The sequence below is a fragment of the Oncorhynchus mykiss genome, chromosome 25 (assembly GCF_013265735.2).
Source record: "Oncorhynchus mykiss isolate Arlee chromosome 25, USDA_OmykA_1.1, whole genome shotgun sequence".
Taxonomy (NCBI): Eukaryota; Metazoa; Chordata; class Actinopteri; order Salmoniformes; family Salmonidae; genus Oncorhynchus; species Oncorhynchus mykiss.
This window is the reverse complement of record NC_048589.1, coordinates 27,750,720-27,777,031: the sequence shown is the minus strand read 5'-3', so window position 1 is coordinate 27,777,031 and position 26,312 is coordinate 27,750,720. Positions and strand designations below refer to the sequence as shown.

Sequence of the window (26,312 nt, the reverse complement as noted above, 5' to 3'; positions counted from 1 at the left end):
CAGTTCACACCAAACATCTGCCAGGTTCAACCAGTTATTAAGGGTTCACATACTTTTTACACCCTGCACTGTGAATGTTTCCACAGTGTGTTCAGGAAAGACATAAAAAAACATAATTGTTTAAGCAGACTATGTTTAAAACATGATTAACATTCACAGTTGATTATTAGATTTAAACCTCCAAGACTTATGGCCTCTGTTCTAAAATAAAACTATGCAGACTCTTATTTCCATCTCTCATTGGACAACTGATAATGACATTTCAGCTGGAGCTTTTGGCTTCCTCCATTTCCTCCTTCTGGTACCTAAGAGAGTGATAGCACAAGACATGAAAACAAAAAGAAACACCAAACATAGCACGTTATTAATACTTTCTAAGCTATGCATAATTAAACGTTTGATAACATGACGATTCCCATTCTCTCTTTGACTGACTCTATGCCTTCAGGATCATTTTCTGCTGGGTTCTACAAAAATGAAGGCCCTAAGAGACCTCCACATGCTTTCACTCAGTCTTCCCCCGTCCGGCAACAGGTTCCAAGAGGTGTTCCCAAGCCATTTTCAATTTGCTCCCCATCTCCTACTCCTAATTTGCGCTATAGTCCAGTTCCATGCTGTTACTATAGCATCCTTCACCACTACTCCTGCTCCTTCAGTTACGGTCCCTACAGCGACTGCTGTGAGAATAGCTATTGCATTGAATCTGTCTCCTGCTTTCCTATTGCCGTTGTGGTTCACTGATAGATCTAGAACTGAATCTTTCAGATTCTCCCTACCTCAGAAACTTTTAGAGATGCACAGTTGAGAGCATCCTATCGGGCTGTATCACCGCCTGGTACGGCAACTGCACCACCTGCAACCGCAGGGCTCTCCAGAGGGTGGTGCGGTCTGCCCAACGCATCACCGGGTGCACACTGCCTGCCCTCCAGGACACCTACAGCACCCGATGTCACAGGAAGGCCAAAAAGATCATCAAGGACAACAACCACCTCAGTCCCGACCTGTTCACCCCACGCCTTTGTGAACACCCTCATTACAGTGTAAACTTTGGGTCCCAGTGGTTGATACCACCTTCTGACACTTTCCGTTTACCGTCACTCTGTCCGAATCTTCTTGAAGATATTTCAAGTGTTTGCTGGCTGTTATGAATGGGGGAGATATCAGTGGCGTTGGAAGCGTATCCAACCTTACAAAACTGAGTCACATGCTTCTTAATTACACACTTTAGGATGTGATGCTATTATTACAACAAACTTCCCTTCCTTAATTTATGAGCCACACAGATTTCTGCCCCAGTCACATTCCATTCCGTTCTCCCAATTCCCTGTAACGTTAAGGCCTTGGTTTTGGGGATTCCACAGAATACACTGATGTCGGTCCTGCCAGACTCTGCACTTAACACCCTTATGCAAACATTCTGTCTCAAACACATGCCCTGCATATACCTTGCTTCCGGCCACAAATATATTTGCACATTAATCATTCCATTCCATAACACGCTAGTCACTCCTGCTACTCCACTTATATAATTATAAACATACTTAAACATTCTCAAGTCAATTAGTCAATTTCCAACACTCCCTCCTGTGGAACAATGATCATTCTCATGTTCCACAACACCTAGAAAACATTTTGACTTGAAGAGGGAAAATAAACGTTTAATAATTTCACACCACCCTTGATGTGAATGAGACTGGGGAAAGAACCGTCCATCCCTTCTGTTCTGTTATATGCCAATGGGATGCTAGTCTCCATGCCAGTCTCCTTCATCCTCATCCTCGGGTGTCAAAGCAGGACAGACGTTGAGCCTTGTACATAATTCATTGTACCGTATTATCCAGCAATCCATATGTATTGATGCGCTTTGACATTAGGATTCTTGTAAAATTAAACCCCTACTATCCTGTACCCCCTCATGGTTGACCCAAATATCATCCAGTAGGCTCTTTAATAACCTCCCTCTTGGAGGGCACTAAAATATAAGGTTTAAAGGAGGAAAATCCTCCCTATAGACACTATAATTTGAGCAGTGCACCCTTCCCTCACTCTGTGCTTTCCTCACTGCTCTCTCTCTCTTTCTCTCCTTTCCCGAATCATAATTAAAACAGTTGATAAATTATCCAACCCAAATTTAGAATGACAGTCCTTAGTACTTTACGTTGAGTCACTCAAATTCTCAACTTGGCACACATCGACACTGTTAGTATGTACATTTACAGACAGGGAAAATATATAGACACCATGTATGGCCACCGTTTGTCCCTGTTTTATAGTTGCGAGTGGCATGTTAATGACAGGTCGGTATCTCAATGCATTTTTTACCTAAGTAACCATACATTTCCCAGTGTGTAGACCTCCAAAATCAACCTGATACTTCAAATAAACAGATTAGGGCAACTCTAAATCAATTCCCGGGCACAGTTGACCACACCCCCTTCCCAGCACTCATCTTCTGGCGTATCTTCATTTTTTTCTTCATATAGCGTTACAGTACATCTTCCCATCGACACATATGTAACTCATGCCTGTCACAGTTAATGGCCCTTGAGAATGTCCCAATTTCAATATCTTGGGAATAATCACATTTTCCCAAGCACACAAATCTCTCACCTGATCCGCCACCACTATTCTGTACAGTCCATTCTGTCTAGTCCATTTTCCCAGCAGTGCACCAGCAGCATGAGAGGAGTTTGAACGTGATCTCTCTCCATGCTCACTTCACATGCAGTCTCTGGACTCTTGTCGCACTCATGCCACTCGTACACAGGTTGCTGGCTCTCGGACTCCGATCTTAGTAGAAGTGGTGCCTGACGGCCTTAGAGAATGACATTTTCGCCATTTCTTCAGCCGGTTAGGGGGGGTGAAGCTCACACGGTTCTCGTCATATTATTCCTTCCATGCATATAGATACAATCGGTAGTCACTATCGCCATAAATTCAAGAGAGAACAGACCAAAACAACAGTTTAAGGCATGTCTGATTCAGCAAATCCAAACAACTATTTACTGTATAACAAATTATTACGTTACCAATTTTCTTACTACAAAATTCCCCAAAAATGTCAAACAGCATACCATCACACTGTTGAAACCATTTTCCAAATTGGATTATACTCCCTTATCATACTGGCAACCTCACAGCAGAGTTACCAGGTCAGGGAGTTAGCAAGCTAACCCTTAGTGAGAAATCCCAACCTCACAGCAGAGTTACCAGGTCAGGGAGTTAGCAAGGTAACCCTTAGGGAGAAATTCCGACCTCACAGCAGAGTTACCAGGTCAGGGAGAAATCCTAACCTCACAGCAGAGTTACCAGGTCAGGGAGTTAGCAAGCTAACCCTTAGTGAGAAATCCCAAACTCACAGCAGAGTTACCAGATCAGGGAGTTAGCAAGCTAACCCTTAGGGAGAAATCCCAACCTCACAGCAGAGTTACCAGGTCAGGGAGTTAGCAAGCTAACCCTTAGGGAGAAATCCCGACCATACAGCAGAGTTACCAGGTCAGGGAGTTAGCAAGCTAACCCTTAGGGAGAAATCCCAACATCACAGCAGAGTTACCAGGTCAGGGAGTTAGCAAGCTAACCCTAAGGGAGAAATCCCGACCAAACAGCAGACCCAATCTGGTGAGATTTGTATCGAAAACAAAGTCAAAAGCAAGAACCAAAACAACAACAGCTATACACTTCTTCATATTATACTTACATCTCACCCAATGTCTCTATCATTTCTAGTGTTGATCAGGCCTCACCAGAAAGTCAGGTGTGGAAATTCTAATCAGTAATGAGGAGAGACAAGGTCAGTCACCAATCAGGATAATACTTTATTCAAAACGTATTAATATCTAGCCGGTGAGGCCGAGAACTCTGGCGTAGAAAGAGTACAAATATATTTTATAGCAAAGATACACCCTCTTAGTCTACATGACAAACAGCAGATGTGTGGAATGGGTAAAAAGGTGAGACTTGATGTATGAGAAAGGAGTATCCCCCAGCCAGAAGACTGTTGTTATTGTATAGAAACCAGAGTTTGGCCCCTACTGTATGACAAGGTTCCTCTCATCATTATCCATCCCTGAGCCATCTCTCCCTGGCACCTTACAGAACACAAACACCAACTCATTCTATGAAATGCATGCTGTAGGTTTAGTCACCAACCCATTCACAAATCAATTGTCAGCGGTAAGCTTCAGAGGCTCCTCTCAGTTCACACAGACTCAGATGAGAGAGTACAAATAGAAGCATATTCTATTGCATAAAACAACCATTTGCCTAAACAGTATTAAACATAATTGTGTAATTTTTCTATCACACAGGACAAAAGTCATTCAACACCATTAAGTGTTGTATTTCCCTTTTCTTTCCCTGTACTTCAGAAACCATTTAAAAACATTTCCATCATTCTGCATACCCAGTTTAAAACCAAATTAAAAAGACCCCACACAATAAATCAAACACGGTATTAACACCACTAACAAATATTCATAACCTGTGAGTTGTGTGTGTGCGTGCTGGTGTGTGTGGTAAAACGTAGGGCAAAAACAAAGAAACCAATGGCCAGGCCTTACTTATTTGGGAGCTCCCTTGACAACTAGATCTGGATACCTTTATACTTTCTAAAACTGCTGAATTTCACGAGACAACAGTCTCGGGAAACATTTCAGAGAGCGAAATAATGACACCCCATCCTCTCCTGGAAGAGAAAATGTACATTTTGTTAGTATTTACTATGCTACATCTTAATCAACAACCCACAAGTTTGAATTAAAAACAAAACATGATAATGATAAGTCCACTGTCCTCCCTCCAATCTTTAATGGTTTGTTTTTATCCACCCCAACGTTTATGTACCCTTTATTTAGCACCCTTAGACATGGCCACATTTATCTCGCCACCGAGTCTAACGATTTTACTCCCGTATATAACTGGTCTCTCTTTTCCCCATGATTTTCCGTATCCACCGCACTACAATGCCCTTTATGTTCATGAACAAAATGTTTAAAATGTCATTTTAGGTTGGTAAACCCAATGCTGTCGCTTTACAGAATTGCTTCTTTAAAACTCTCCTAACAATTACTCACAATATTAACTCCACTCTAATTTCTCATGACCCCTCCTCCCTTTCGTCAATTCTATAAATCTGTTTCAGAATAAGACAAACCTAAAATGTAAATCTATTTCAGAATAAGACGTACTCCCGCTCCCCCTCTCCGGCACTCGACATCGTCAGTTTATTAATTTTTACGCACACCTGACACTATCGTTATTGATTCTGTTCCAGGGTTTCATGTCTGTATGCTACTCGTGTTTCTTGTTTTGTTCCATGTGTCGTCGTTTATTGTACTTATCGTACCCGTTATAGTTACACACCCGTCGCCATGTAACATTATCCGGGTATTGTTACTGGTCCTATGGTCAGAGACTTGGGTAGTAGTCACATCGCTTTCGATTCTGCCCGGTACCTTGCTGAATGTACAACTTTTCCCTGTCGGAAATGTAGCCTATTTCTCATCGTAAGGAATCAGTGATATTTGAGGGCAGGCATCTATTAGAAAGTTGTGTGTGAGACTTGGCCTCCTACATCTGCCTTCACATAGAAACTGTCATCTCAATGAACCACTATCGATCGAACCGAGGCCATATACAGCTATGTGAGAGTTTCCTGCCCCGCTGCTTTCAAGAGTGTTTGCTGCTGTTCTTTTGTCAAAGATGCAAACGCGTGAATTGCAGCATTCCCTCCTAATGCAGCGGGTGCAGTAGGCTCCAGTACAACCCTACACTCATTCTTCCAATGGGGTTCTGTCGCACTACGCTTTGATGTTTTTCACTACATTTCCCTCCCTGTTTCTTTGTCTTACCTTGGCGGTTGAAACCACTGTTACTGGCTTTCACTGAGGCGGTATTAACCCCACCGCACGACTGAGAAGTGAGCAGAATTAGATTCCACTCTCAAAGCCTCTTGCTCTATTTCATCCCAACGAAAATGTTGGTCCACTACCCCCACAAAGACGTTTTGATAACAGGTTTCAAACCTGCCATCAAAGCAGACGTACACATTCTATAAAGGTACTCACATACCCAGTATTTTTGCTCCTGAGTACATCCACTAATTTTGATTTTATCTGTTAAAATGTTTTGTTGATAGAATGCTGACATCAAAACGCTGGTCTGTTCAGCTTTTGATTTTTATTTTTATGTCATTGTGCCAAGTCACAATTGCATCTCTGAATTCTTTATTAAATTGACATTTTCCATCAGCAGGGAATTTTATCCAGTTTGCTAAAAAAAAATCCATATTTGAGCCGAATTGGTAGAATGCTTGTGCACCTCTTTCAACAACCTCTATAGCTTTATTAAACTGTTCTTCCTCCAGCCCTCCTTTACAGGGAGAATCGAGGCTGCCATTTCAATAGTTATTATTCTGACGCCTCTCCGACAGTGTCTAGAGTGTTTAGATTTCCTCACTCACGGCTCTAATACATGCCTTCTATTAACAATTTGCCAAAGTAGTGATACCCACTTCCCTGGTTTATGAATTGACATGCAAAAACAACTTCGAATTTTTCAATTTAAATTATATACAAAATTATTGCAACCAATAGAATGTTATACAGTTGAAGTCGGAGGTTTGGAGGAAAAATAGGGGAGGCTTGCAAGCCGAAGAACACCATCCAAACCGTGAAGCACAGGGGTGGCAGCATCATGTTGTGGGGGTACTTTGCTGCAGGAGGGACTGGTGCACTTCACAAAATAGATGGCATCATGAGGGAGGGAAAATAATGTGGATTTATTGAAGCAACATCTCAAGACATCTGTCAGGAAGTTAAAGCTTGGTCGCTGTAAAAGCATGTGCGAGCAAGGAGGCCTACAAAACTGACTCCGTTACACCAGCTCTGTCAGGAGGAATAGGCCAACATTTGTGGGAAACTTGTGGAAGGATACCCAAAACGTTTGACCCAACAATTTAAAGGCAATGCTACCAAATACTAATTGAGTGTATGTAAACTTCTGACCTACTAGAAATGTGATGAAAGAAATAAAAGCTGAAATAAATCATTCTCTCTACTATTATTCTGACATTTCACATTCTTAAAGTGAAGTGGTGATCCTAACTGACCTAAGACAGGGAATTTGTACTAGGATTAAATGTCAGGAGTTGTGAAAAACTGAGTTTAAATGTATTTGGCTAAGGTGTATGTAATGTAAACTTCTGAATTCAACTGTATGTATGTATATGGATATATTTACCAAAAAAATAGATGAGGGTTTGGATATGATGCAGATAATTACATTGATGGAAGCAATCTATCCGCAATCAATATTAAAGCTGATCCACCCCTTGTAAAAAAAATCAAATTTACAACCCAGCACCGGCAAATATAAAATGTTGAACGGTAAACGTATTAACTTTTTCTTCTAAATGTAACCAACCGGTGGTCATTACATTCAGAGGCGCAACTTTCACTAGGGATGGGGGGGACATTACATTTTTGTCCCCGCTAGTTTTATCATTGCACTGTGATACAAAAAGAGGCAACAGTGTGATTTAGGAACATGCGGCTGTTTGTAGGTTTCAGCCGGCTGGTTATAGGATGGCGCAGACACGACAGAGCATGTGAACAGAGGCATCTGTTGTCTGTGTGTGTTGTGCTTTTTCTCTGAGTTGTAAAAGTAAGCAGAGCAGGAACTGGCTGGCCACTCTTTATTTGACTGATGTAGCTGGCAAGGTAAGTACTGTTTTTCCCAGTGCTGAGCAAGTAGTGTAACTGACATGTAATGTTAGCTAATGTTTCATCCCCTCTCGACTGAAGTAAATGAACTAGCTAGTTAACGTTAGCTAGCTCCTAGCTACCACGGCCAGTTTAACTCTAGCCTCTAGCTTTCTGTCAGGTAGCAGTATCTAACAGCTGTTGTGTGTTGAAAGTATTTTGTAGCCTTTGTTTTGTCCCCTTTCAACAGAAGTAAATTAACTTTGCTAGTTTTTGACAGTTGATGTAGCTACCATTAGAGCTAACCAAAAGTTGGTTAGCATTAGCTAGCCAACTCACTAACTTAAGCTATTATTTTTACCTCAATCACACTAGACTTGAATAAAACGATGAAACATTGGCCAAACAAATTGAAGACCAATATTCTGACGTTTTTTGACAGCGCAATGTCAGTACAGCAGACCTCCTGAGTGGCAGAGCGGTCTAAGGCACTGCATCACAGTGCTTGAGGCGTCACTAAATACCCGGGTCCGATCCCAGGCTGTGTCACAGCCGGCCGTGACCCGTAGACCCATGAGGCGGCGCACAATTGGCCCAGTGTCGTCCGGGTTAGGGGAGGGTTTGGCTGGCCAGGATGTCCTTGTACCATCGCACTCTAGCAACTCCTTGTGGCGGGCCAGTTATACGGTGTTTCCTCCGACCCACTGGTGGGGCTGGCTTCCGGGTTAAGCGAGCACTGTGTCAAGAAGAAATGTGGCTTGGCTGGGCTGTGTTTCTGAGGACGCATGTCTCTCGACTTTCGCCTCTCCCAAGTGTGTACGGGTGTTGCAGCGATGGTACAAGACTGTAACTACCAATTGGATATCACGAAATTGAGGAGAAAAAGGGGTAAAAAAAGAGGGTCAGTATAGCAATGTTATGTTATTGATCTGTCAGTTTCCCTAGGTAATTCCCTACTTTTCACATGGACACGGTATAAACAGCTCTACAGGCTTCACTGTCATGGTGCATAGTCAGTACACAACACTATGCTCATCATGTCTTCAATTCAAATTGTATTTGTCACATGCGCCGAATACAACAGGTGAAATGTTTACGTACAAGCCCTTACAGTCAGTACACAACACTATGCTCATCATGTCTTCAATTCAAATTGTATTTGTCACATGTGCCGAATACAACAGGTGAAATGCTTACTTTCAAGCCCTTAACCAACAATGCAGTTTTAAGAAAAATAAGTGTTAAGTAAAAAATAGATAAGTACCGCTTGCTGTGTGGTAGCAGAGAGAACAGTCTATGACAGGATCAGATGGTGACGGGTGTCCCAGCAGGGTCAGACAGCCATGGAAGACCAGTCTACGGAGCTCAGGTGAATTTTGCAGTACAGTCGTGGCCAAATGTTTTGAGAATGACACAAATATGAATTTTAACAAAGTTTGTTGCTTCAGTGTCTTTAGATATTTTTGTCAGATGTTACTATGGAATACTGAAGTATAATTACAAGCATTTCATACATGTCAAACGCTTTTATTGACAAGTACATGAAGTTGATGCAGAGTCAATATTTGCAGTGTTGACCTTTCTTTTTCAAGACCTCTGCAAACCACCCTGGCATGCTGTCAATTAACTTCTGGCATTCTTGCATAATCAATGCTTGGAGTTTGTCAGAATTTGTGGGTTTTGTTTGTCCACCCGCCTCTTGAGGATTGACCACAAGTTCTCAATGGGATTAAGGTCTGGGGAGTTTCCTGGCCCTGGACCCCAAATATTGATGTTTTGTTCCCCTAGCCACTTAGTTATCACTTTTGCCTTATGGCAAGGTGCTCCATCATGCTGGAAAAGGCTTTGTTCGTCACCAAACTGTACCTGGAGGGTTGGGATAGTTGCTCTCGGAGAATGTGTTGGTACCATTCTTTGAGTGAGTCCACTCCCTTGGCTGAGAAGCAACCCACACATAAATGGTCTCAGGATGCTTTACTGTTGGCATGACACAGGACTGATGGTAGCGCTCACCTTGTCTTGTCCGGACAAGTTTTTTTCCGGATGCCCCAAACAATCGGAAAGGGGATTCATCAGAGAAAAGGACTTCACCCCAGCAATCAGCATTCCAATCCCTGTACCTTTTGAAGAATATCAGTCTGTCCCTCATGTTTTTCCTGGAGATAAGTGGCTTCTTTGCTGCCCTTCTTGACACCAGGCCATCCTCCAAAAGTCTTCGCCTCACTGTGCGTGCAGATGCACTCACACCTGCCTGCTGGCATTCCTGAGCAAGCTCTGTACTGGTGGTGCCCCGATCCCGCAGCTGAATCAACTTTAGGAGACGGTCCTGGTGCTTGCTGGACTGTCTTGGGCGCCTTAAGCCTTCTTCACAACAATTGAACAGCTCTCCTTGAAGTTCTTGATTATCCGAAAAATGGTTGATTTAGGTGCAATCTTACTGGCAGCAATAGCCTTGCCTGTGAAGCCCTTTTTGTGCAAAGCAATGATGACGGCACGTGTTTCCCTGCACGGAACCATGGTTGACAGTTTTTTGACAGAGGAAGAACAATGATTCCAAGCACCACCCTTCTTTTGAAGCTTCCAGTCTGTTATTCGAACTCAATCAGCATGACAAAGTGTCCCTGTCAACACTCACACCTGTGTTAACGAGAGAATCACTGACATGATGTCAGCTGGTCATTTTGTGGCAGGGCTGAAATGCAGTGGAAATGTTTTTGGGGGATTCAGTTCATTTGCATGGCAAAGAGGGACTTTGCAATTCATCTAATCACTCTTCATGACATTCTGGAGTATATACAAATTGCCATCATACAAACTGAGGCAGTAGACTTTGTGAAAATTAATATTTGTGTCATTCTCAAAACTTTTGGCCACGACTGTATATTATAACAATCAGTGAATGGATACAAAGTTCCACCTCAAGCTGATGGGTAGACTACAGTCTGAGATGTGGGAATAGTGGTCATTTCAATTATTGTCTCATTTGATTCTATTCTTGGATAATATGATGTATAAATGTACACCAAGGTAATTCTTTGTTGTACCACATCTGAGCAGGATAAGATGGTGACAGGGGTCTCAGCAGGGTCAGGCAGCCAGGGAAGACCAATTTGTGACCGCTGAGGCGAACTTTACCTGATTAAGCATATACAAGTAGGACTAGTCTACCTGGCCTGCGTGCAAATGTAGGTGTCACGCCCTGGCCTTAGTTATCTTTGTTTTCTTTATTATTTTGGTTAGGCCAGGGTGTGACATGGGTGATTTATGTGTTTTGTCTTGTCTAGGGTTTTTTGTAGATTTATGGGGTTGTGTTCTTTTAGGTGTCTAGGTAAGTCTATGGTTGCCTGGATTGGTTCTCAATCAGAGGCAGGTGTTTATCGTTGTCTCTGATTGGGAGCCATATTTAGGCAGCCATATTCTTTGGGTATTTTGTGGGTGATTGTTTCCTGTGTCAGTGTTTGTGCCACACAGGACTGTTTCGGGTTTTCATGTTTCTTGTTTTGTAGTTGTGTTTGAGTTTTCCTATTAAAACCATGGACACTTACGACGCTGCGTTTTGGTCCGCCTCTCCTTCCCAGGAAGAAAGCCGTGACAGAATCACCCAAACACAACAGGACCAAGCGGTGTGGTGACAGGCAGCGGCAGGAGGAGCAGCGATGTCAGGATTATTGGACTTGGGAGCAAAATCTGGACTATACGACTTGGGAAGAGATAGACAGGTGGGCGGTCGACCCAGGGAGAGTGCAGGAGCCCGCCTGAGATTCGCTGGAGCAGTGCGAGGAGGGTTACAGGAGAATGGAGTTGGAGAAACGAGCACGGCGGCACGGTAGGAAGCCCGAGAGTCAGCCCCTAAAATTTATTGGGGGAGGCACACAGGAAGTATGGCGAAGCCAGGTAGGAGACCTGCACCAACTTCCTGTGCTTACCGGAGAGCGAGAGAGACCGGGCAGGCACCGTGTTATGCTGTGGAGCGCACAGTGTCTCCAGTGCGCGTGCATAGCCCGGTGCGGTACAATCCAGCTCCTCAGATCGGCCGGGCTAGAGTGGGCATCGAGCCAAGTGCCATGAAGCCGGCTCTACGCATCTGGTCTCCAGTGCGTCTCCTTGGGCCGGCGTACATGGCACCAGCCTTACGCATGGTATCCCCGGTTCGCCTGCACAGCCCAGTGCGGGCTATTCCACCTCGCCGCACTGGCAGGGCGACCGGGAGCATTCAACCAGGTAAGGTTGGGCAGGCTCGGTGCTCAAGAGCTCCAGTGCGCCTGCACGGTCCGGTCTATCCAGTGCCACCTCCACGCACCAGCCCTCCGGTGGCAGCCCCCCGCACCAGGCTTCCTGTGCGTGTCCAGAGCCCAGTACTCCCTGTTCCTCCTCCCCGCACTCGCCCTGAGGTGCGTGTCCTCAGCCCAGTACCACCAGCGCTGGCACCAGGCTTACAGTGCGCCTCGTCTGTCCAGAGCTGCTAGAGTCTCTCGTCTGTCCAGAGCTGCTAGAGTCTCCCGTCTGTCCAGAGCTGCTAGAGTCTCCCGTCTGTCCAGAGCCGCCAGTCAGCCAGGATCCTCCAGAGCCGCCAGTCGGCCAGGATCTTCCAGAGCCGCCAGTCGGCCAGGATCTTCCAGAGCCGCCAGTCGGCCAGGATCTTCCAGAGCCGCCAGTCGGCCAGGATCTTCCAGAGCCGCCAGTCGGCCAGGATCTTCCAGAGCCGCCATTCGGCCAGGATCTTCCAGAGCCGCCAGTCGGCCAGGATCTTCCAGAGCCGCCAGTCGGCCAGGATCTTCCAGAGCCGCCAGTCGGCCAGGATCCTCCAGAGCCGCCAGTCAGCCAGGATCCGCCAGAGCCGCCAGTCGGCCAGGATGCCGCCAGTCAACCAGGATCCTCCAGAGCCGCCAGTCAGCCAGGATCCTCCAGAGCCGCCATTCAGCCAGGAGCTGCCAGAGCCGTCAACCAGCCTGAGCTATCTCTCAGTCCTGAGCTACCTCAGTCCGGAGCAGCCCCTCAGTCCAGTGGGGCCATTTAGTAGGGCTGCCAATCCTAGGTCGGCGGCGAGGGTCGCCGTTCCTAGGATACTACAAAAACGGACTAAGACTATGGTGGTGTGGGGTCCACGTCCCGCGCCAGAGCCGACACCGTGGACAGACGCCCACCCAGACCCTCCCCTATGGGTTTAGGTGTGCGGCCGGGAGTCCGCACCTTTGGGGGGTGTACTGTCACGCCCTCGCCTTATGGCGATGTCACGCCCTCGCCTTATGGTTCTCAATCAGAGGCAGGTGTTTATCGTTGTCTCTGATTGGGAGCCATATTTAGGCAGCCATATTCTTTGGGTATTTTGGGTTTTCACGTTTCTTGTTTTGTAGTTGTGTTCATGTTTGAGTTTTCCTATTAAAACCATGGACACTTACCACGTTGCATTTTGGTCCGCCTCTCCTTCCCAGGAAGAAAGCCGTGACAGTAGGCCTATAAATGTTCTCATTTGGGGATTTCTGTTAGTATTTCTGATTGACTTAACTCACCACCACTGATGAGCTGTGGAGCTTCTCAAAGTATTTTTTCTTTACCTCAAACAGCAAGTAAATAAAGTCTGTTTTTAGAATTAATGTATTTGAACAATATTTCCAGCTCTCTCCCTTTCGGTAACCACTCAGCATGAAAGGGAAAAATGTAAGGCTCAGATCCAGTGGAAATGTCATAAAATACCTGATTACTTCTTATCCCTTGCATAGCCTACAGCTGTGTCTGTCCCGAGCTCACTGGCACAAGAAACTCTTGAGGGCCCAGAATATTTTATACAATGTTGTCACGCCCTGACCTGAGTATTCTTTGTTTTCTTTATATATTTTGGTTAGGTCAGGGCAGGTCACGACGGGTCACAGTCCGGAACCTACCAGTCCGGATCCGCCAGAGTCTCCCTCCAGTCCAGATCCGCCAGAGTCTCCCTCCAGTCCGGATCCGCCAGAGTCTCCCTCCAGTCCGGATCCGCCAGAGTCTCCCTCCAGTCCGGATCCGCCAGAGTCTCCCGGCTGTCCTGAACCGCCAGAGTCTCCTGTCTGTCCTGAATCGCCAGAACCATCAGCCAGCCAGGAGCTTCCAGAGCCGTCAACCAGCCAGGAGCTGCTCAGAGCCATCAGCCAGCCAGGAGCTGCCAAAGCCGCCTGTCATGCCGGCAATGCTGGAATCTCCCTCCTGTCCAGTGGCGCCTTTCCATCCAGTGGCGCCCTCTACGATGATCTTCAGTCCGGGGCACGCTGCGAGGGTCCACTTTCCGCACCCAAGCCGCCACCGTGAAAAAGGTCCATCCGGACCCTCCCCTTTTGATTAGGTTTTTGCGGCCGGAGTCCGCACCTTTGTGGGGGGGTACTGTCACGCCTTGACCTGAGTATTCTTTGTTTTCTTTATATATTTTGGTTAGGTCAGGGTGTGACATGGGTGATGTATGTGTTTTTCACTGTCTAGGGGTTTTGTAGGTTTATGTTTATGGGGTTGTTTACCATCTAGGTGTTTATGTATGTCTATGGTTGCCTAGATTGGTTCTCAATTAGAGGCAGCTGTTTATCGTTGTCTCTGATTGGGAACCATATTTAGGCAGCCATTTCTTTGGGTATTTTGTGGGTTATTGTCTGTCTAGTTGCCTGTGTTTGCACATTTATAGTATAGCTTCACGTTGTTTTTGTTGTTTGTTTAGTGTCCGTCTTTATTAAAATATATAACATGTATTCTAATCACGCTGCGCTTTGGTCTCCTCTTTACGACGAACGTGGCACATGTTTCAAGTTTGCAAGCAAAGAGTTTCTGGGCGACCCAGTTGATACAATTTTTAAAGTTTGTGGCTACGGCCTGTCTGCAAATGTAATTTATAAGTTATTTATTTTTATCAGGATATTTTCTGCCTGCAGGCTGAAATGTTTTTATATGTTGGCTTTACGTTCGCTATTTTGACCTAGTTGGCATTGGCAATAAATGTTACTTTTAAATGTGTATCATTTTCATTTAGATTTAATGTAGATTAACCACAGACAATAATTGTGAGATAGAAAGGCTGTTTTAAATTAAATGTAACTGTTCCACTAAAATATGCATATGGAAATCATAACTGAAACTCAGATTGGTAGAAATGGTAAGATAAATTGGCACTCCAAATGGAAAAGGTTGCAGATCGCTGGTGTAGCCTATTACCGGAGCTTAACGGCAGAATCTGCCAAGGCCAGCAGCAGCGGGAGAAAGGGGGTCATGAGCAGCGGGAGAAAGGGGGTCATCAGCAGCGGGAGAAAAGGGGTCATGAGCAGCGGGAGAAAGGGGGTCATGAACAGCGGGAGAAAGGGGGTCATGAGCAGCGGGAGAAAGGGGGTGATGAGCAGCGGGAAAAAGTGGGTCATGAGCAGCGGGAGAAAGGGGATCATGAACAGCGGGAGAAAAGGGGTCATGAACAGCGGGAGAAAGGGGGTCATGAACAGCGGGAGAAAGGGGGTCAAGGGGGTCAACAGGTTTTTTTCATCTGGTTAGGCCATCATGATTTCTGGCTTCCTCTTGAGTCATTTGTGTGTCTTAATGATTTTAAATTCAGTACTTATACTTCATTTTATTAACACAGGGTGTATCTATATATACAGTGCCTTGCGAAAGTATTCGGCCCCCTTGAACTTTGCGACCTTTTACCACATTTCAGGCTTCAAACAAAAATATATAAAACTGTATTTTTTTGTGAAGAATCAACAACAAGTGGGACACAATCATGAAGTGGAACGACATTTATTGGATATTTCAAACTTTTTTAACAAATCAAAAACTGAAAAATTGGGCGTGCAAAATTATTCAGCCCCTTTACTTTCAGTGCAGCAAACTCTCTCCAGAAGTTCAGTGAGGATCTCTGAATGATCCAATGTTGACCTAAATGACTAATGATGATAAATACAATCCACCTGTGTGTAATCAAGTCTCCGTATAAATGCACCTGCACTGTGATAGTCTCAGAGGTCCGTCAAAAGCGTAGAGAGCATCATGAAGAACAAGGAACACACCAGGCAGGTCCGAGATACTGTTGTGAAGAAGTTTAAAGCCGGATTTGGATACAAAAAGATTTCCCAAGCTTTAAACATCCCAAGGAGCACTGTGCAAGTGATAATATTGAAATGGAAGGAGTATCAGACCACTGCAAATCTACCAAGACCTGGCCGTCCCTCTAAACTTTCAGCTTATACAAGGAGAAGACTGATCAGAGATGCAGCCAAGAGGCCCATGATCACTCTGGATGAACTGCAGAGATCTACAGCTGAGTTGGGAGAATCTGTCCATAGGACAACAATCAGTCGTATATTGCACAAATCTGGCCTTTATGGAAGAGTGGCAAGAAGAAAGCCATTTCTTAAAGATATCCATAAAAAGTGTCGTTTAAAGTTTGCCACAAGCCACCTGGGAGACACACCAAACATGTGGAAGAAGGTGCTCTGGTCAGATGAAACCAAAATTGAACTTTTTGGCAACAATACAAAACGTTATGTTTGGCGTAAAAGCAACACAGCTGAACACACCATCCCCACTGTCAAACATGGTGGTGGCAGCATCATGGTTTGGGGCTGCTTTTCTTCAGCAGGGACAGGGAAGATGGTTAGAATTGATGGGAAGATGGATGGAGCCAAATACAGGACCATTCTGGAAGAATGCAAAAGACCTGAGACTGGGACGGAGATTTGTCTTCCAACAAGACAATGATCCAAAACATAAAGCAAAATCTACAATGGAATGGTTCAAAAATAAACATATCCAGGTGTTAGAATGGCCAAGTCAAAGTCCAGACCTGAATCCAATCGTGAATCTGTGGAAAGAACTTAAAACTGCTGTTCACAAATGCTCTCCATCCAACCTCACTGAGCTCGAGCTGTTTTGCAAGGAGGAATGGGAAAAAATGTCAGTCTCTCGATGTGCAAAACTGATAGAGACATACCCCAAGCGACTTACAGCTGTAATCGCAGAAAAAGGTGGCGCTACAAAGTATTAACTTAAGGGGGCTGAATAATTTTGCACTCCCAATTTTTCAGTTTTTGATTTGTTAAAAAAGTTTGAAATATCCAATAAATGTCGTTCCACTTCATGATTGTGTCCCACTTGTTGTTGATTCTTCACAAAAAAATACAGTTTTATATCTTTATGTTTGAAGCCTGAAATGTGGCAAAAGGTCGCAAAGTTCAAGGGGGCCGAATACTTTCGCAAGGCACTGTACACGTTTAAAATGTTCAACCAATCGATTGGTCGAAAGAAAAGACTACTCGACCAAGATTTTTGTTGTTGTTGGATACAGCACTCGTAGAAATGCAGGAAATTAGCTTTAGATGCTCCAGGCTTTAGATGCTATGCTGATTACATTCAACGGTGAGGAACATGTTACGTCCGTTGTGAGAAGGAGACCAAGGTGCAGTGTGGTAGGAGTACATTTGACTTTATTTTTAAAATGACACCAAACAAAACACAAAACGAACGTAAAGCTCTGTAGTGCTAAACAGCAACTATACAAAGACAAGATCCCACAAACTCAGGTGGAAAACAGGCTGCCTAAGTATGATTCCCAATCAGAGACAACAATAGACAGCTGCCTCTGATTGGGAACCATACCCGGCCAACAAAGAAATAGAAAACTAGAATGCCCACCCAAATCACAACCTGACCTAACCAAAGAGAGAAATAAAAAGGCTCTCTAAGGTCAGGGAGTGACATAACAACTTTTTTTAATGAATAATTTAACAACTTCAACCAATCATATAATAATATATCAAAATCAATGTTTTTATGTACTAATTTGCTCAATTTGATACACATACCACCACCTACTGCCAATTAAAAAACAAACAAACTCATGCCCATCATACAGGAATACTCATACTGTACATAGAGGCACTCACAGTGATTGGCAGGGTGTGTGGGAGAGGTAAACCATGAATTCAGGGGAGGTGGGGTTGTGGTGGAAGGAGGGTGGTGAACTACTAGCAGAGCAGCTTAATGGAATCAATTTTTCCATTTAAATTGTAATTATCATTAAAACCGTGTTTGATTACCACAGTTTGAAAAACTCACAGTAAATACTGTCCAGCATCAACAAAAGTTAGCAGTCTGACGCAGGCTCAACGTGGGTTTTGTTTTGTGTGATAACATGGTGGAAGGCAGTGACAGTGCTCGTGAGATTTTTCAGCCTTCTAGGAGGACCAAATCTGAAGAATTGAAGAAAGGGGGCAACACTTCAAATCTCTTGAGTCATCTTTGTGACCACCACCCACTACTGTATAGCGAATGCAAGGTAAGTTATCTTTTAGCTCAATGCATGATGTGGGAACTTAGGAATGGGGGAAAATGTCATGGTTTGTCTAACTTGCTAATAGCTTGTCAATAATGTAAACTGAAGCTTTCAGTGTTACCTACTCTTGTAAAAACACTACACGTTGTTCTGCTGCTGTATGCGTTGTGTGTCTGCAGACTCTATTCACCCATTGCACAAGATAACACGTTATGTAGTTTAGTCACTCAACCAACACATTTTGTTCATTTAAAATCCGTCAGTCGTCAACTCGGTTGTAAAAGTGTTCCAACAGGAGAAACACTATAGACTCCTATACAAGACTCCTCTACCAGACTCCTCTACCACACTCCTCTACCAGACTCCTCTACAAGACTACTGTATATGTCAATTGTTGGGCTCATTGCAATTACTATCACTGTTTTCTTAAGACTAATTTTGTATTAATGTAAATTGTGCATGGGGTCATTGCATATACTCAAATGCAACGCAGAAGATCGACTGTGTGTGTGTGTCAGTGAGTGAATAATAATTATTATAATGTAACAACAGCAATAATAATAATAATACATTTGCTGTTCTCTTGTTTACAGAGTGGGCCAGGTAAACCCAGTGATGCTACTGGTCCCTCCTCATCTACAGTTGTGACACAGACACTCAAGCATTTAAAAGGCAGGCTGCTTATGTACCCACATCAAAACATGCTCAAGACCTCACTGCAGCCCTTTCATATTACATTGCAAAGGACATGATACCATTTCAAATTGTTGAGAGGCCTGGCTTTCTGAGGCTGATGAAGGTTGCCGTGCCTCACGACAAAGTGCCATTACGAACGATGTTTTCCAAGACTGAAATCCCAAACCTGTACAACCAGGATAAAGCTGATGTTGGAAAAAGTTTGGCTCATGGCACATGGTTTGCTGCAACTACTGACCTCTGGACCAGTGAATGCGGTGGTGGTCAACCCTATATCAGCTTAACTATCCATTACCTCAACCCAGACTCCCAGACTGGCAACTGGAATCAAAGTGCCTGGAAACACAGTTCTTCCCAGAAGATCACTCGGCTCACAACATCAGAGAGTTCTTTGAGAATATTCTGGAAGAGTGGGGGATCAACCAGAAAGACCTGGTCTGTATAACCACAGACAACGCAACAAACATGATCAAAGCTTTTGAAGAGTTCCCAGATCTGTGGCTTTGGGTGCTTTGGCCATCATTTGAACCTGGCCATCTCAAAGGCTCAGGAAATTGGCCATCTCAAAGGCTCTGAGAGTTGACACAGCCGTCAAGGCCTACGTCATCTGGCCCAAGGCTTCTCACGGAGCTGGAAGAGAAGGAGAGAACCGAGAAAGGCAAGCTGCCCTACACACAAGATGCTTGAGCGTTTCCTCAGCCAACAGCAGCCAGTCTGTGCGACACTGGCTGGAGAAAGAGGAACAAGGCATCTGATGCCCAAGGATGCCGACATAAGTGTCATGGAGCAACTGTGCCAGCTCCTTAAACCTGGTTCGGAGCCATCCCTGACCAAGGAGATGAAAAGGATACGGAGCCATCCCTGACCAAGGAGATGAAAAGGATACGGAGCCATCCCTGACCAAGGAGATGAAAAGGATACGGAGCCATCCCTGACCAGGGAGATGAAAAGGATACGGAGCCATCCCTGACCAGGGAGATGAAAAGGATACGGAGCCATCCCTGACCAAGGAGATGAAAAGGATACGGAGCCATCCCTGACCAAGGAGATGAAAAGGATACAGAGCCATTCCTGACCAAGGAGATGAAAAGGATACGGAGCCATCCCTGACCAGGGAGATGAAAAGGATACGGAGCCATCCCTGACAGAGGAGATGAAAAGGATACGGAGCCATCCCTGACCAAGGAGATGAAAAGGATACGGAGCCATCCCTGACCAGGGAGATGAAAAGGATACGGAGCCATCCCTGACCAAGGAGATGAAAAGGATACGGAGCCATCCCTGACCAGGGAGATGAAAAGGTTACGGAGCCATCCCTGACCAGGGAGATGAAAAGGGTAATGAGAGAAGACCTTAACAACAGATACACAGAGAAGGCAAAGAGAGTCATCCACATGGCTTGTTTCATTGACCCCCGCTTCAAAAGGAGCTTTTTAGATGAGCCTGAGGCTGCAAAAGTTGACACTGTCAGCTGTGTCCAGGAGGCCTTGAAGCTGACAGGTGTACAAGTCAGGGAAGAACCACAAAGCACCAGCAGCACCTCCACCACTCCCACAGCGGCATCAGAAGGGAAAGGCCTGGCTGGGTTGTTGAGAAACATTACCTCAAGGCAGCAGAGAGGTGAAGAGGGTCAGATTCCGACCACCCCAGAACACAGAGTGAAAGAAGAGATCAAGGTCTACCTGTCTCTGCCACCCATTCCAGCAGAAGAGGATCAACTGGTGTGGTGGAGGGGCCATGCATCAGAGCTGCCTCACCTTGCCACGGTTGCCAGGAAGTTTTTGTGCATCCCAGCAACCAGCGTGCCATCAGTGTTCAGTGCCAGCGGGCACATTGTCTCCCCTCGCAGATCACTACTTAAAACGGACAAAGTAAATATGCTGACATTTTTACATTTCAATTTCAAGTGAACAAAGATGAATACATACAGGATGTTAGGCCAGCAGCACCTTATTTCTTCATGAAGGAGAGAACAGACATACAATCAGTGATGTTCATTTGATTTGTTTACGTATTTTGTGTTATCTTAATGTCAACTCCTGCACATTTGATTTGCTTACTTAAGGTTGTGTTCATTTAAACCTGCACTAAGGAAACTTTTACCTCTCATGGCCACATGGTGCCATCTTTAATGTTAATGTTATTATTTTGGTGTTTATGCACACAAAAAGTGTGTAGTGCTGCTAATTTTGTTTGTTGGTTTTCAATATAAAACCTGGTGAAATGATTTCAGTGTGTCAGTACTTTCTGAACATTTCCTGAACATTTGAACAATACTGCGATAATACTGATAACCGTGATCATTTTGGTCACTATAATCATCTCGAGAATCTACACACACTACTTTATGGGGTGAATATCCTTATCGCCCGCCTTGCATAGAAACTCGCAGGTAGAGGGAAGAAGAGAGAGGGAGAAGCAGGGGGATACAGGGAGAGAGGGAGAAAAATCCACTCCTGCTATCAGAGGCTAGAGCAGAGCATGGTCCCCTCCCTCAACCAGCTGCTGCTGCCTGCCTGGCTGCCTAGTGCTACTGAGGCTGAGTGAACCAACCCCAAACAATCTCTTACCCACACACACACACACACTACTACTGGAGACCGTGCAGAACTTTGGCGGCACGGCCTTTGGCGCTCCATGAAAAGGACAAAATGCCAGAGAATAGGGAGATGTCCTAGATATAACATATTTTCTTTCTCTGGGACCAACAAATGAGGACAGCACAGCTGGCTGCTCAGAGCACAGCCTGCCTGGAGACACGCACACACAGGGAGACACACACAGAGAGACACACACACACCCAAGGAGAGACACACACACACAGGGAGACACACACAGGGAGACACACACATGGAGACAGAGAGTTTCACACAATTAAACTTGTGCACACACACATTGTATGACTTTGTAAGTTAATGTTTTCTCATATCATTAGCTATTTCCCCCGAATGGAAGATGATGATGAAACAAATGATATGATCTTTGGATAGTTTTTATTGCTTTGGGAAAATAAGACAGTCACTCAAATCTCTGTATATTATCTATGGACTTTATTTAAGAAAGGTAGGGACAAAGCAATAAGGTGTGTGTGTGTTTATCAGTCTGGCTGCCACCTGCGAGATGCTCTCATTTCCTCTCTGCCTGCAGATCAAATGAAACCATTAAGTAAGAAGACAGCAATGAACCCTCTGGTCTGCTGCATCTCCCATTACCACAGGAAGTGTGTGCGCGTGTGTCTATCTGATTGTGTGAAGCGGTCTCTGCCCGTATGTCTACTGTCAGTCAGTCAGTGTATCTCCAAGTTTATTGTTTATGTCTGTGTCACTTTACTGTCCTCTCTCTACTCTCTCTACCTCTCTACTCTCTCTCTCTACCTCTCTACTCTCTCTACTCTCTCCCTCTACTCTCTCTCTACCTCTACTCTTTACCTCTCTATCTACTCTAACTCTCTCTCTACCTCTCTACTCTCTCTCTCTACCTCTACTCTCTCTACTCTCTACCTCTACTCTTTCTACCTCTCTCCTCTCTCTCTCTACCTCTCTACTCTCTCTCTCTATCCTCTCTACTCTCTCTCTCTACCTCTATACTCTCTCTCTACCGCTTTACTCTCTCTCTACTCTCTCTCGCTCTACTTTCTCTTTCTACTCTCTCTACTCTCTTTCTACTCTCTCTCTACTCTCTCTTTACTCTCTCTCTACTCTCTCTACTCTCTCTCTACTCTCTACCTCTACTCTCTCTCTACTCTCTCTTTACTCTCTCTACTCTGCTCTCTCTTTCTAGCGGAGGTATACATTGGCATGGGAAAGCCTGCGGAGGCTACGGCCTGTACACAGGAGGCTGCCAACCTGTTCCCCATGTCCCACAACGTGCTGTTCACGCGGGGCCAGGTGGCTGAGCTGTGGGGTAATGTGGACGAGGCCAAACGCTGGTATGAGGAGGCCCTCTCCATCAGTCCCACCCACGTCAAGACCATGCAGAGACTGGTGAGTCTCTCTTCTTTCTCTCTCTCTCTCCATCAGCCCCACCCACGTCAAGACCATGCAGAGACTGGTGAGTCTCTCCTCTCTTCTATCTATCTCTCTCCATAAGCCCCACCCACGTCAAGACCATTCATAGACTTGGTGAGTCCTGACTCATGACTCGACACAAACTCGACCAGCTGTCACTTGAACTTGGACTCAGAAAGTCTTCTTCCTTTGCATAATTCAACATGTTAGCTACAACAGCAAATTAGCTACAACAGCAAACATTATAAAGGACTCAGACTGGACTTGGGACTACAGTATAAAGGACTCAGACTGGACTTGGGACTACAGTATAAAGGACTCAGACTGGACTTGGGACTACAGTATAAAGGACTCAGACTGGACTTGGGACTACAGTATAAAGGACTCAGACTGGACTTGGGACTACAGTATAAAGGACTCAGACTGGACTTGGGACTACAGTATAAAAGACTCAGACTGGACTTGTGACTACAGTATAAAGGACTCAGACTGGACTTGGGACTACAGTATAAAGGACTCAGACTGGACTTGGGACTACAGTATAAAGGACTCAGACTCGACTTGGGCCTATAGTATAAAGGACTCAGACTTGACTTGGGCCTACAGTATAAAGGACTCAGACTGGACTTGGGACTACAGTATAAAGGACTCAGACTGGACTTGGGACTACAGTATAAAGGACTCAGACTTGAACTTGGACTCGAATACTATGGCCTTTGGACTCAACTTTAATAGATCACTGCCTCACAGTCCCATAGCTCCCATAGAGGGAGTCTCAGGTCATATAGTGAAGTGGTGCAGACAAAGAGGGGAAGCTTATTGTAACAGTGTAAACCTCCATGGACCTGGAAAGAGAAGTGAGAGAGGGAGACCATAAAGAAAGCAGTAGAAGTCCTTGCCCCATTACCTGCTGCATCTACACCATTAAGAGTTTGCTGACTGCTACTGCTGCTGCCAGTGTGTTGTGTCGTCGGTACCTTCTCAGTCGAAATAGTGCTAGCTACATCTAATAACTTACACAGCGTAAAGCTAGGTGATATGGACAAATATATGGACAAACAATCATATTGTGATGAATTGATGGATAGCGATAAATAGAACTTTAAGTTTATATCAATCAATCACATGTATTTATAAAGCCCTTTTTACATCAGCCGATGTCACAAAGTGCTGTACAGAAACCCAGCCTAAAACCCCAAACAGCAAGCAATGCAGATGTAGAAGCACGGTGGTTAGGAAAATATCGCCACCCCAAAGAAGAGCTGAAGGTGGCGAAGGCAGAGAGGCGCTGGTATGAGGAGGCAGCACGGCGGCGTGGATGGAAGCCCGAGAGTCAGCCCCAAAAATGTCTTGGGGGGGGGACACAGGAAGTGTGGCGAAGCCAGGTAGGAGACCTGCGCCAACTTCCTGTGCTTACCGAAGGGCGAGAGAGGCTGGGCAGGCACCGTGTTATGCTGTGGAGCGCATGGTGTCCCCAGTGCGGGTGCATAGCCCGGTGCGGTACATACCAGCTCCGCGTATCGGCCGGGCTAGAGTGGGCATCGAGCCAGGTGCCATGAAGCCGGCTCTACGCATCTGGTCTCCTTGGGCCGGCATACATGGCACCAGCCTTACGCATGGTGTCCCCGGTTTGCCTGCATAGCCCAGTGCGGGCTATTCCACCTCGCCATACTGGCAGGGCGACCGGGAGCATTCAACCAGGTAAGGTTGGGCAGGCTCGGTGCTTAAGAGCTCCAGTGCGCCTGCACGGTCTGGTCTATCCAGTACCACCTCCACGCACCAGCCCTCCGGTGGCAGCCCCCCGCACCAGGCTGTCTCTTCGTCTCATCCCTACAGGTGCTCCCGCCTGTCCAGCGCTGCCAGAGTCTCCCGCCTGTCCAGCGCTGCCGGAGCCTTCCTCCTCTCCAGCGCTGCTGGAGTCTCCAGTCTGCCCAGCGCCACCTGAGCTGGCGGTCTGCCCAGCGCTGCCTGAGCTGCCCGTCTGACCAGCTCCATCAGAGTCTCCCGTCTGTCCTGAGCCGCCAGAGCCGCCAGTCTGCAAGGAGCCGCCAGAGCCGCCAGTCTGCAAGGAGCCGCCAGTCAGCCAGGATCCGCCAGAGCCGCCAGTCAGCCAGGATCTGCCAGAGCCGCCAGTCAGCCAGGATCTGCCAGAGTCGTCAGCCAGTACGGAGCTGCTCCTCAGTCCCGAACTGCCCCTCTGTCCCGAGCTGCCCCTCTGTCCAGTGGGGTCATTTAGAAGGGTTGCCGTGGTTAGGAGGCCACGGAGGCGGACAATGAGGCGGACTAAGACTATGGTAAAGTGGGGGCCACGTCCAGCACCAGAGCCGCCACCGCGGACAGATGCCCACCCAGACCCTCCCCAATAGGTTCAGGTTTGCAGCCGGAGTCCGCACCTTGGGGGGGGGGGTACTGTCACACCCTGACCATAGTTTGCTTTGTATGTTTCTATGTTTTGTTTGGTCAGGGTGTGATCTGAGTGGGCATTCTATGTTGGATGTCTAGTTTGTCTGTTTCTGTGTTTGGGCCTGATATGGTTCTCAAGCAGAGGCAGGTGTTAGTCATTGTCTCTGATTGGGAACCATATTTAGGTAGCCTGTTTTGTGTTGGGTTTTGTGGGTGGTTGTTTCCTGTGTTAGTGTTTGTGCCACACGGGACTGTTACTTTGGTTATGTGTTCATGTTCAGTTTTTCTCATTAAAATCCATGGACAATTACCGCGCTGCATTTTCTTCCCAGGAAGAAACCCGTGACACCTAGAGAGGAACCAGGCTCTGACGGGTGGCCAGTCCTCTTCTTACTGTGCCGGAACATTATAAGCTTCTAACATTAACGTGCAACACATCTTTTTAAAATGATCCTTTAAACTAAAACTAATTTGATGTTTGTAGCCATCAATTATCCTACTAACAATCAATCAAATGTATTTATAAAGCCCTTCTTACATCAGCTGATGTCACAAAGTGCTGTAAAAAAAAAACTGCCTAAAACCCTAAACAGCAAGCAATGCAGGTGTAGAAGCACGGTCACCCGTATTAGCAAACGTATTTAATTTCAAACTTCACAATTCTCTAGTATAAGCAACTTATCGTAATGAACGATATCAGCAAAATGCCTGCGATAAGTGATCGGTGTGGATCATTTTCGGTTTATCGTCCCATCTAGTACAACGGCATCAAAGAACTGACACCACTACAACGGCATCAAACCACTGGTCTGGTCCCAAAAACCTAAAACATTTGACTCCGCTGCTGGAGCCAACAGCTCAACTGATACCACTGCAACCACATCTGTCAAGTGGTGGTTGGTTTCGTGCCTAGCCTGCAATCCTACCTACCACATAAACCCAGCTAGCTAGCGACCGTCAATGGGGCCGCAGGTACTACAGCAGCGGTACCCAAGCTTTTCCATTCCGGGAATCACCAAATCACTGTCTAAAGAAATGTTTCCAAAACACAAAAGCTGTCCAGTTGTGTGGATTATTCTACAATGTTAATTTTAGAGTGCCAAAAACATTCACCTGATGTTACAAGAACATTCCCCAAACTCATTTAGTCTGTTCTTTAAAAGGTTTCCACAATGTTTCATTAGGTTGTGGGAACAGTCTGCTGGAACAGTCAACATTGTTGGGACATCA

The 26,312-nt window shown here is 45.6% G+C and overlaps 1 protein-coding gene across 1 annotated transcript in view; it reads left to right on the top strand.

The window, feature by feature from the left end:
* LOC110505731 (tetratricopeptide repeat protein 7B-like) overlaps window positions 1-26,312 on the top strand; it is a 122,312-nt gene that overhangs the window by 77,429 nt on the left and 18,571 nt on the right. Inside the window, 1 exon segment of the mRNA XM_036962931.1 lies at window positions 22,453-22,655. Within this exon segment, the coding sequence (XP_036818826.1) occupies window positions 22,453-22,655 (203 nt within the window).